Source organism: Dissoconium aciculare, assembly GCF_010015565.1.
Source record: "Dissoconium aciculare CBS 342.82 unplaced genomic scaffold K489scaffold_5, whole genome shotgun sequence".
Classification (NCBI taxonomy): domain Eukaryota; kingdom Fungi; phylum Ascomycota; class Dothideomycetes; order Mycosphaerellales; family Dissoconiaceae; genus Dissoconium; species Dissoconium aciculare.
Window position 1 is genome coordinate 1,058,934 of NW_022984955.1, and position 11,592 is coordinate 1,070,525.

Sequence of the window (11,592 nt, forward strand, 5' to 3'; positions counted from 1 at the left end):
AGGGACGACTTGATTCCATGGGTTGAGCAAAGCGTTGTTTGAATTAGAGAGATCATGGCAGTCAAGCTGACCCACAATATAGACACTGGGGCGCTGTCTACGTCCGAACCGCATCCTCATATACAATGAAAATATCACCTGTGTTCGGCGGCACAGTGCCAAACACGTTGGGATGCAGTGAAACGTGAAATTATTCATTTCATTCTAGCCATCCCCCAGGCTTGATCTTACAAATCAGCAAGCACAAAGTTCATCGAGACGACATGCTCAAGAGCGGAATAGCAACGACCGAACCGTACTCCATATCCTTTGCTGGGTTTCAGAAGCCGTTGTGAGCCAATCTGATCCTGTCGTCGGCCTCCCAAAGTACAGCGCAACAACCGCAACAATGATCGCCGCGCCGGTCAATCCCGCTGGTCGCTTGTATCGTCTGAACAGGATCTGGGCGCGTAAGCCCAACTGTTTCCGCCGTTCTTGTCGGCGGATCTCTGTGGCTTGTTTGAGGAAGAGTTCTTCGCCGTGTTCGACGGTTTGCTGAGAGAGTGCCGAGATGCTATGCGTTGTTTTGAGGACGCTGTTGGAGCTGATTCGGCTCCACACGTGGTACGGTAACGATTTTGGAGGATGCTCCTCGAAGAGAGTTTGGGTCTTCTGGATGAGTCCTTCAAGATCTAGTGGCTTGGGGAGTTTCGAGAGGATGGAATGGAGCATCTCGGGCTCGTCTGGCTCGACTTCTAAAAGTTCCTTTTTCCGCGACATGACAATCTGACACATCCAATCAGTACAGGGATTAGTGTTAGGTCAGGAAATGATAAGGCTTACAACAGCAAACAAGTAGATGGGAACCGCCGCCTCGGACGCAAGTAGGTAGTCGAATAATCGTGCGATGTCTCCATATTCTTCGATGTCGTGCGCGTAGAGCGTCAAAGTTGCCGCGAGGGCGAAAAATGGAGTTGGCCTTGTCGCGCCTGAAAGATGTCGGCACAAGTCGGGATCGGCCTTAATCAAGATGGCGGGCAGCAAGTGCAGATGAACTTCAGCCCCGGCTAAGGTCGGAAGCATGAAGTCTCTGATACGCAACAAGGACAACCTTGCAATGGTCCGGTCTGCGATTTGTGCGCCAAGTACGAGTAGAAACACTTGAATGATGTCGTGATATCCTTGAAAATAGCAAAGCAATGGGTGTCTGCGCAGAACACCTACGATCAGATCCGATAGCTCGCGCTTTCGGGCATCGATCCGTTGCTGAGGTTCATCTAGTCTAATCAGCAATGTCGCGGCGGTACAAGTTGTGTAGGATGGTAAAAAGCTCACTTTCGGGATAGTACACGAATGAGCGGTTGACGTCTAAGTCAACCTGTTCTTCGTCTCGGTGTTTGGGCAGCTTCGCCCAATCCGCCTCTCGCCCGATTAGGTCCCCGTCGCAGCCCAGTAGTAGCGGCCCTTGAGTGAAAAGTCTCAGTGATTGTTGTTCTCGTCGATGCAAATCTTCAGGCAGGAGATACCATACATGCTTCCCTCCGCACGTCGTCGTTGATCAAACCGCCCTCGGTTTTTGCAAGGGAAATTACATTGGTGCAGTCGCGGTCGTGACAAGCTTTTCTGATCTGTTCAATCTTGTTCGATCGTTGCGGTGACGGCGCTTGAGTATCTGCAACCGTGGCAGACAAGGGTTGTTCGTTTGTCCTTCTGGTGTTGTCCTCATCCAATTTAGAAATCGGCTGGATTGGCAGGTCGTCGGAAGAGAAATCGGACATATTGAATTTTTCCTTGCGTTTTCCGTGAGCGGAACCTGAGAGGGTTTTTTATAAGAAATGAGTCGACTCTGCTCACATTTTGTCGTGTCGTAACGATGATCTGAACAACTGCTCGATTGTGATGACATTAACTACGACCTGCCGAGCTAACCTTATTGGGCCGACTTTGAAGCCTTGGGGAATCTTGGGCACAACCATGTAACCATGCAGGCGTTCAGTGCACAGAACCTCCCACGGTCTTCGCAAGTTGGGCTTTCATAATTTTGCGCGAAACCCTTCGGGGAAATCGAATTCAGTGTAATCCCTTCGGTTGTGCCATGCGCTTGGAGCAAGCAAGTTTCTAAATTGCAGTAGCTATAGCAGCGCGACATTGTTCCCATGAATGGGGCGCATCTTCTGACGGATCCACTGTACGCTTTCCCTCGATGCTGTTTGCAAGATTCGAAAAGCCTTTGATCGACCGTTGCGCGGGCCAAACCATGTTGCATGATTGCAAAATTCATCTGTGGACAAGAGACGCTGGCAGTCTACATACATCAACGTCCATCCCGGTCTTGCGTTGCCCATCAAGCTCATTGGATTGAAACGCGCGAGCTTTAGTCACCTGGCATAGATCACGATTTCCTCCGTCCAAAGAAGCGAGTGTTATGTCTACTACCAGCTCACTGAGTGCGATCCGTTTGCAGAGCTGCGTTCGGGCTGATTAGATCGTCACAGAAAGCAGGCTCTGCAACCAGATTTGGACTGTCCCTGTGCAAGCCTCTTCGCAGCCTCTACATCTTAATGAGAAATGGCATCCGCGGCAGAATATTCTGCTGTAGGGATCTACACTCGGACAGTGGCTCGTAGTCCTGTCATTAGATGGATATTCAATGCTCGTATTCGCTCATCGAAATACGAAGATGTCGTTTTCGTTGGCGAGGATTTTGTTCAGGTGAAACAACTGTCGGGGAATTGCAATCTTATTGACATTACGATCAAGCACGACTTCGATGCTCGAATTCGAGCAGCATCAATATTGGATGTCGACTCAGTATCCCAAGATAAAGCGCCTTTCGTTAAGCAGGAGCTGGATTCAGCTGATTGTCCCTTACACATCCTGGTGTTGACACTAGACTCAAACGACCTCGTATTCCTTCACGTCAAGGAGAATGCAGACCAGTCAAAGCGATTCATCCACACGGCTCGATCAATCCCGGCTTTTGCAAGAACTATCATGCAGCCCGGAGCACATCTAGCCATCGATCGCCGTTCACGAGCTGTTGCCATAGCCGCGCTCGAGTGTGAACTGATCTTGTACTCTATCAAGCCGCGAGGAATCCTTCGAGAGGATCTTCAAAAACATGATGTCTGTGATCCTATCCTGACCGAGAAACCACTGGCGATCAGTGGTGTCATTCAGGCCATTGACTTTCTGTTTTCGCCAAACGCTAACGACGAACATGTCATTCTAATACTCTTGGTTGTTGATGAACACCGGACCAAGGCTATGTGGGTTGACTGGCATGCTACGGCGGGACCTCATCACGCTCAAGTGCATCCGGGGCAGGTTCTCGATCTGGATCTATCTCTACCACTATTCTTAGTGCCAATTGCAGATACTGATTTCCTCTTGGCATCAGGAGATAAGATCACCCACTGGAAAAACTTACTCTCGGGTTTTGCTATTAGCGAGACTCTTAACCTCACGACAGAATCACCAGCATATCCTGGCAGCTCTGCCAACCTTCCACTGTGGACCAATTGGTCTCGACCACAACATTCCAACCGGTCCAATCCAGGCAGTGACCGGATCTATATGCTCAGAGAAGATGGCTTGCTCTTTCTGGCTGAATGTAGAGCAGCCGCGTTGCCAAGGCTGCTATTCGTCGCCGATCTTGGCCTCCACCATGGCTATGCGCTTGGATCGCATGAGAATAGCCACGATCGTGATATCATCGTCGCTGGAGGCGATATGACCGCCGGCCTAGTGGCATGTGTCGAACGACGCGAAATGTCCCTCCATGATATCACTGATGGTAATTTCGGTGCCGCCATTGAGATCACCGAGCATGTGCAAAATTGGGCAACAGTGACGGATATGGTCGCGACAGGCCATCGTCGCACTGGGCAGGAGGAAGCGCGATATGCTGAAAGTCTCCTGGTGACCTCCGGCCGTAATCCTTTCGGGTCTATTACGGAGCTTCGAAAAGGCCTCGAAGCACGACTTCTTGCTTTCACGGAAATGAACGATCTGAAAACCTTCACGGACATTTGGGCACTTCCTGACACCTCTGGGTCCATCACTATTGTTCTGTCAAGCCCCTCAGGAACAAAGTTTTTGGCCATTGCGCCTGATGAAAACTTAGAAGAGGTTGCCGATTCTTCAGTGTACGATACGGAGCACCGAACTTTCGCAATTGATCTTCTGCCGGATGGGTGGGTTGCACAAGTCACGGCACAGAAGCTTTGCGTCTCGAACAAATCAACTTCCGCGTCATGGAAGCGCGATATAGTTGCTAACCAACAAGTTCTCATTGCAGCCGCATTCGAACGCCGAACGTCCGCTCTGATTACTGTTATACGCGGGCCAGAACAGTATGAGGTCCGCTGCACATGTTTAAAATCCTTGTGGAATGGTCAATCTGATCCAACAAGCTCCATTACACTTGGATTCGAGCCGATTGGTGTCGTAGCGACCACATTTGGCACATCTCTAGTAACTTGCGTTTCTTCCGCAGATGGGAATATTATCGTATTTGTATTCGCGGACACGCTCGCGCAGCCCATCAGCTACAGCGCTCAAATACCGGCTTCTGATGATCAGGTAGACACTTGCGATTCTCTTGCCGTTTTTCGACGGCCCCGGAGCATGAACCAAGGGCCAGAACTACTCTTGGTGTGCGGACTGAGAGATGGTCGAATAGTCACATTTAATCTCGAGCCAGGCTCCAGCAGTGTTCTGTGTTACGCAGAAACCATACATCTCGGCTACAGCACGGTCAAAATATCCCCGGTTCCGTCCGACGAAACGACTGCCATTGCCGTGAGCGGTCGCGTGTTGTGTCTCATACGTTGGGACAGTAATCACAGGCAATTGCTCGTAACGGAGAATATATGGATTACTGATAGAAATCGACCGGAGTTTGCACAAAGTTCGATTGTGGCTTGCGCTCAGGCTCCATCGTCGGAGCATACAGACTCTCATCCATACTCCGACACGCTGATTATGTTGTCTGACGACTCATTGCTCATTGCTACAATCGATCAGACCGTAAAGACTGTGCCGAGGCAAATGCAACTGATTGGGACCCCATTCCGACTGCTATATGCAGAGAGTATTCGCTCACTCGTTGTCGCCTCCCTTCGCTCCACCGTCGATGACCGAAGGCGCACAAGGCAAGTCTGGCCAGTCCTCGAGTTCATCCCAAGGAGAAGTCCAAACGTCAGCTATTATCATGACATGCAGCCTGGAGAAATGATCCGTACTATAATCGAATGGCCCTATCGCTTCGACGGCGACAAAATGTACTCCCACATTCTGGTCGGAGGTAGTTATCAGAGACGGAATGGAGGCCGTCGTGGAAGGATCACGTTTCTGAAGCCGATCATTCGGAATTGGATCGTTGAAGGTGTCAAAATCGCTCGCAAGAATATCTATGACCACGAAGTGACAGCGCTTGCGATGTTTGACTCGGTCACATATGTGGCATGTGCTGGCACAAAGGTCTACCTCGAGCGTTTCGTCGACGAGACCCGGACGTGGGATCGACTTTGCCCACCATTTCAGTTGGCAAGTCCTGGTGTTTTCTTGTCTGTTGAGCCCCATGCAGATTCTGCCCCTATAATCGTGATCACCACCTCCATGGATTCTGTCATCATGCTGCGATTACAAATATGCGAGCCGGTTTTGGGAGAGTCGCCGACTTTTTCATTGGAATGCGTTGGCGTCGCACCTCAAGCGGAGAGCTCACTAAGTCATCTCGCTATCCCCACATCAACGGCGGACGAGCTTGGCCTACGCAACGTGAAGATAACGCTACTGAGTACCAAGTATCGCAAGATCGTGGGTCTTGCCTGTCCCATCGGGTCCCCCTTCCACAATGGTCGTATATTATTCGATGCGTATTTACCGCAATCTATCACAAGAATGATAAGGTCTCCGCCATCAGCACGCAAGGCGTTGCCACCAGGAGGAATTGTTGGTGACAGGATGGTCGGCTGTTCTGCTGATGGCAGCATCACAGGCCTCGTCATTCTTCAAGCACAAATCTGGAGCCGACTGTTCTGGCTTCAGCGTCTGTGCGAGTGGAGTGATGAATTGTCTCCGCATTCGCATCGCAGCCCCAGATACAGTACCAGCACTGCAGACAAGGCCGGGCAGTCGGACAGACCGTTGCCGGCTAGTTTGAGCAATCACAGCCATCTCGCCATGCTGCGCACGCCAACCAGCAAGCCTAGCGACATGCATATAGACGGAGATGTAATTTCCCGAGTTTTGCGTCCAGGCGGAGCGGAAGCGATTCGTCGAGTTATCGATGCTTTGTCCCTTGTGCCTGATGCGATTGGGCTTTGGTTGAGCCAGCACAAAGAGGAGGAGTTGGTTGCTATCGACTCCCTGATTCGGCTTGTGAGACAATTCGAAGCCTGGATCTGAAAATTGCAGCCAGCCGAGTTCGTTCCTTGTTATCCAAGACTTCAATGCCCTCAGACTGACGGAGACTTTAATAGCTGACTTCAAAATCTCAATTATCGCATCTGGCGCAGCCGCCGCCTGACATATTGCTTAATGTCGCGATATGATAAAGTTCGTGCTCTCGTCCTCGAGGTTGATAGAACATAGACTCAAATGGCCAATGTCTTGGTCATTCACAATCAGGCAACACAATTGCCATCTTTCTCGACCCCAGTCCGCGTCTTCCCCGGTTCATAGCAGTTGCGAGACTCAAGCCGAGACAGGACCGTATGCGCCCATAGATTGTAGGGTGGTCATTAAGAGCGTTGTGAATGAATGGTCGGAGAGGCTATCGGCGTAAGCCTGCTGATTCGGAATGCTCAAGGCACTCTTTTCACCTTGGTGATAATTTTACCAAGCATGTCGATCAGTTCCTCTCGCTCGGCTTCCTTTCTCTCCCTCAACACTTCAACGCTTCGCAACTCAAGCTCCAGCTCTCTCATGCGTTCTTCTTGGTCACTTTCGCTGTTGCCAAGCCCGGGAAGAGAATTGATAAGATGTTCAACTTGTTGCTCTTTGACGACGAGATCCTGTGCGATTTCGCGGAGCGCGTTCTGAAAGACATCGGGGGATTCCGGCAAGGGTGTGTTAGGATCACTCGGCCCATTTTGGGCATTCAAATCGCCGTTCGCCTGAATTCCTGGTGTTGCATTTTTAGGCTCAGCAGCATTGGCAGAGTTTCGCGGCTCCGAAGGCTCAGGCGCCTGACTCGGTTGGCCCTCAATAGTCGCGTATGGATGTTTGAGTTGGATGTAATTCAAGGACGCATACATTTGAGCAAGTAGCTATGTTCTGATTAAGAAATGATTGATAGCTGAAACGGGAGATATCCTTACGTCGTCCAGGCAATCCTGTAGCTGCGTCAAACGATCCGCCATGGCCGAAAACGGTTGATGACTATGCAAAGGTGCCTTAAAATGCTTGTCTCGTCGCTGGAGATTTCAATCAGATTGTTATCTCCATGATGAATAGCACATGATGTTGATGGTATAATAGACTTTGAGGGTGTCGCGTGGAGCCTGAAGTGAAGATGGCCAGAAGTCGTGGTGCCACATCTGGTGCAGTAACGCGTGGTCATGCCCCTTGATTCGCGAAAAGTCGCGACTACTGGCTTTCGCATAATCGTTCGTCCATGTGCGGGTAGCATGGAAGAGTTGTCACCTTCATGCTTTGCAGCGCTACTATAAGATGGCAATGCCTGATCAAGTGGACCAGACATGCATCTACTACGACAAATATCACGCCGCGGTCAAGAGGGAGGCCGAGGAAAACCGTTGCGATTGAGACTGAACAGTTATCGCTCACACCAAACGTGAAAGCAAGGAGGGTGACAGAGGGCGAGAGAAATTCTGGCGAAGATGTCCTTTCCACGACGATCACCGACTTACCGAAGAAAAGAGGGAGGCCGCCGGGCTCAGGCAAACGCTCAAAACCCTGTGCTGTGGGACTTCTGCATGACACGAAACCAAGCCGCGTGGATTCGACGGAAGATCGGGCACCGCGTGTGGCACTCTTACAGTCCTCGCTGAACCACCATGATCTGGCTTCATTCCTCGAGCACGCGTCGCGGACCAAATTGAAGACCACAACCTCTGTCTACAAGGGTACACACTACGAATACACTGCTGCGGAGGCTTTGAAGACCTACAACTTCGATCTACGACGGATTGGCCGATCGAACGATCTCGGCATAGACCTGCTCGGGATATGGCGACTCCCACAGGAGCCGCGCGAACTCAAAGTCCTCATTCAGTGCAAAATGTCGAAGCCATCTCCTTCTATGGTACGCGAGCTGGAGGGTGCATACGTTGGTGCACCTGCAGGATGGAGAGGCAACGATGTCATGGGGATGCTCATCAGCGTTCACCCGACCACCGCGGGCGTCCGCGAATCGATGCAAAGAAGCAGATTGCCGCTCTGTTTTGCTCAGATCACCGCTACCGGGGAAGTGTTACAGTTCTTGTGGAATAGCGCGGCCAAGGAGACTAGATTGACAGGCATGTCGGCAACCACGATATACGACGCTGCGGGAGCAAGTAAAAGTTTACGGAAAGCCTCGAGCCCGACTGTGCAAGGAGTCGTGTCTCTCCTGTGGCTTGGGAAGCCGTGGAAAGGCAAAGCGCAAACCATGAGTACAAGCATCAGGGAGATCCTCTCTCAATCTCACCAGAATTCGGTGACAACAACGACGCCAATTAGATGAAATTGGATGACGCCTATAATATCTTCGACTGGATCCAGTAATGGTCTCGATACCGTTTGTCAGACTCACAATCGTTCAGTTCTTTAGGTCCGCCAAGACTTGCTTCAGCCTCTCCCAACCATCCGTGTCTTCCCAGACATCTTTGCCTCGGCTGTTGATCCCTCGAACGGCACTACGTGCTTTGAACTTCCAGTCTTTCGCGACGAGCTCGCCCGCAGATAACCCCTCTGTTCTTTCGCGAGGTCCAAGACTCTCATACGAATCACACAGACGTACAGTGGCTTCGACGACTTCGTTCCATTGCTTTTCGTTTCCAGTCTCCCATCCAGGCTGATTGATCACGATACGCCAAGCTTTCTCCTCGGCGTCAAGCGCGGTCGCAGGCTTGTCACGCCATAACGCCAGCCGGCCGACCAATCGCCAGAGACGGGCAGACTTTGTTATCAGAGGCGTAACGCTCTCGTCGACGAACTTGACCACCATACGCTGAATACCGGGCTGGGCCGCATCATAAGTGCTAGAAATCGAGATTACGTATAGCACAAGCTTCTCGACCAGGTCGATGTCGACAGCGCCCTCGCCGTCGCTAGCAGCTCTTAATTCAATGATGCGTCGCATAGCTGATAGCATTACGACGAAGTCTGGAGGGCGAAGCGACGCCGCAACTATGAGTACGTTCTCCCATATTCGGTACGATTCCCGCTTGAGTGTTGCCGCACGTGTCAGTGCTTTAAGTGCATCCATCCGAACTGCCTGACCAGCGTCAAGCGTTTCAGCGCTCGAGGCATTGACATCTTCGTCGTCGAACGTTGGACTTGGCTTCGCGGCGGCAGCTGCAATTGCATCCGGCTCAGTGCGAAGTAAGGCTGCAGCCAGGTTGCTCCAGGATTCTGCATCCGACTCGTCAAGCTGGATACACCGTGAAAAGGCCTCGACGGCCTTGTCGAATTGACCTAGCTCAAGCAACGAGCAGCCTAATGCGAACCAGCTTGCATGGTTCAACCGGTCCACTTGCAAACTTTTACTGTATGCCCCAGCGGCTTTAACATGGTCGCGTAACGCCAAATAGTGCCGTCCGAGCGATCGCTGCGCACGTGCATAACGTTCGCCAGATATATCCCAAGCTTTCTCGTACATCTCCACGGACTTGTCGATGTCTCCCAAAATGCAGTACAATCGTGGTGCGTCAAGTGGGGGCGGTGATCGCTCCGGCCCTGTCCATTCTTCGTCTTCGCCAGCATCACCATCTGGTACGCCTGGTTCGCCGCCTGTGGTATGATATAATTGTCTCCGCACCATCCTCTTCGCCTTGTCTTCCCGTTCCGTCGCCGCCCAGCACAACGCAGCTTCAGCCCACATCTCAAGCCGCTCATAGATTCCCAGGGCTGATCGCAAGCCGCCTAATGATACCCAACGCGACGCAAGCTCGGCTTCGAGCTCCCAGCGAAAAGGGGTAGCTATTTGAAAAATGTATCTGACCCGATCGGTGACAGGAGCACTCTCTGAATCTTCCGCTCGAGGCAGAAAGGTTGACGAGGGCGCTTGATCGCCATCTGTGTTGTGTGCATCCGCTCCTTTCGTGTCGGCTATAACCTGATCCACCAGAGCTTGCAACTGCAGCAATCCACGTTCTATGGTACGCGACTTGTATCCCTCAATGCGGCTGCGAACCAGCAACGCTTGTGTGTATACTTGCCAGTTTGAGCTTCCGCCTTCAAGGACTCTCGTAGCATATGGAAGGGTTTCCTCTCTGGTCAGACCATGCTGCGGAGAGGTGTTCGTGATTGAAGACGCCAGCGCAAGCAGAATTATTGAGTCGATCGGTTCCAATTGGGGTTGGTTGCCAGGGTCTAAGCTCTTCAGGGTGGCAGAGAGTGCATCGGGGCCTCGCAGATCGGCAGTCGTTCGGGATCCCACTTCGGAAAACGATATTGACTCAAGGAGGGTATCGTCGTTCAGATCCAGATTGGTCGGGCGATTTGTCTCCTTTTTGACATCTGCATCTTTGACTCCAGAGTCGCCGCCAGATGTGTCGTCACCGCCATGACTTTTCGCAAGCACCACAAGTTGACTAGTCTCCTTTTCCTGGAATTTGGTACGCTTGCCAAGCAGTCCTGTTAATGCGAAGTCAAATTGACGTTGCTCCGCCGCGGCGTCGATGTCCTTTCGAGCCAGCTTGTCAAGACCATGGTGGATATGTATCGCTGACCGTTCAAGCAGAAATTCGGCTTTGACATTGGTTGCTCCTGCCGCATCAAGACCACTTTCAATGGTGTCTAGGTCGTCGTACAAGCTATTCTGGATCGTCGAAGAAGTTTCTGAAAGCAACCTTTGATGAACGAATGTTGTTCTCATGCGAGCCCATGTTACGATCTTGACATTTTTTTGAATAGTGGCGTTGTTCATGACACTCTTCGCGAAACAGTAGAGCTCGATGTTCGGTGTTAATTTGTATGGTGCAATGCCATCCACGCTCAACTCCGCGAGCAATTGCGTTTGGACCTTGCCGTAGAGCTTTCGATTTGTCGCAATAGGCTCGGGAAGGATTATCGTTGAAGGTCGAAACTTCAAGGGTGATCCAGTAATGTTAGCCTGGACGAAGGCAAGAAGGGCCGCATATCCGATACAGAAGAGGATTATTGATTGCGTCTCTCCCGGTCTCGCGCTGCATATCGCTTGTAAACGTCGGACGACAAAGGCACTCCAGGACTCCGATTCTGTAGAATCATTGCTTTCAAATCTTTGCTGTTGGTCATCTGGGAAAAATAGTTCTTTCGCTTCTGGGCTCTGGAGAAGTTGTTGATATTCGCCTTGCTCTAAACGTTCTAGATATGCGTTGACAACACTCAATGTCTCGTTCGGGAGTTGACCCTTCAAACGTGATAAGAATGCATCTGACATGTTGGATTCATATGCCG

General features: G+C 51.2%; 5 protein-coding genes across 5 annotated transcripts; 2 read left to right on the forward strand and 3 right to left on the reverse strand.

The window, feature by feature from the left end:
• Positions 1-23: 23 nt before the first annotated feature.
• K489DRAFT_379633 (uncharacterized protein) lies at positions 24-1,842 on the reverse strand. The gene is made up of 4 exons (XM_033604700.1): positions 1,511-1,842; positions 1,315-1,443; positions 823-1,256; positions 24-765 (listed from the first exon to the last, which is right to left on the reverse strand). The coding sequence occupies exons 1-4, from the start codon at positions 1,755-1,757 to the stop codon at positions 268-270; spliced, it is 1,308 nt and encodes a 435-aa protein (XP_033460674.1). The 5' UTR covers positions 1,758-1,842; the 3' UTR covers positions 24-267.
• A 705-nt stretch (positions 1,843-2,547) lies between these two features.
• K489DRAFT_317265 (uncharacterized protein) lies at positions 2,548-6,393 on the forward strand (the record flags this gene model as incomplete). The annotated part of the gene is made up of 1 exon (XM_033601224.1): positions 2,548-6,393. One exon carries the CDS (start codon positions 2,548-2,550, stop codon positions 6,391-6,393), a length of 3,846 nt encoding a protein of 1,281 aa, XP_033460675.1.
• A 398-nt stretch (positions 6,394-6,791) lies between these two features.
• Positions 6,792-7,349, reverse strand: K489DRAFT_409458 (uncharacterized protein; the record flags this gene model as incomplete). The annotated part of the gene is made up of 2 exons (XM_033607587.1): positions 6,792-7,256; positions 7,308-7,349. The coding sequence occupies 2 exons, from the start codon at positions 7,347-7,349 to the stop codon at positions 6,792-6,794; spliced, it is 507 nt and encodes a 168-aa protein (XP_033460676.1).
• Positions 7,350-7,580: 231 nt separating this feature from the next.
• Positions 7,581-8,670, forward strand: K489DRAFT_394181 (uncharacterized protein; the record flags this gene model as incomplete). The annotated part of the gene is made up of 3 exons (XM_033606797.1): positions 7,581-7,744; positions 7,962-8,507; positions 8,642-8,670. The coding sequence occupies exons 1-3, from the start codon at positions 7,660-7,662 to the stop codon at positions 8,668-8,670; spliced, it is 660 nt and encodes a 219-aa protein (XP_033460677.1). The 5' UTR covers positions 7,581-7,659.
• A 79-nt stretch (positions 8,671-8,749) lies between these two features.
• Positions 8,750-11,575, reverse strand: K489DRAFT_318010 (TPR-like protein; the record flags this gene model as incomplete). Its single annotated transcript, XM_033601281.1, has 2 exons — positions 8,750-8,977; positions 9,089-11,575. 2 exons carry the CDS (start codon positions 11,573-11,575, stop codon positions 8,750-8,752), a joined length of 2,715 nt encoding a protein of 904 aa, XP_033460678.1.
• Positions 11,576-11,592: the final 17 nt, after the last annotated feature.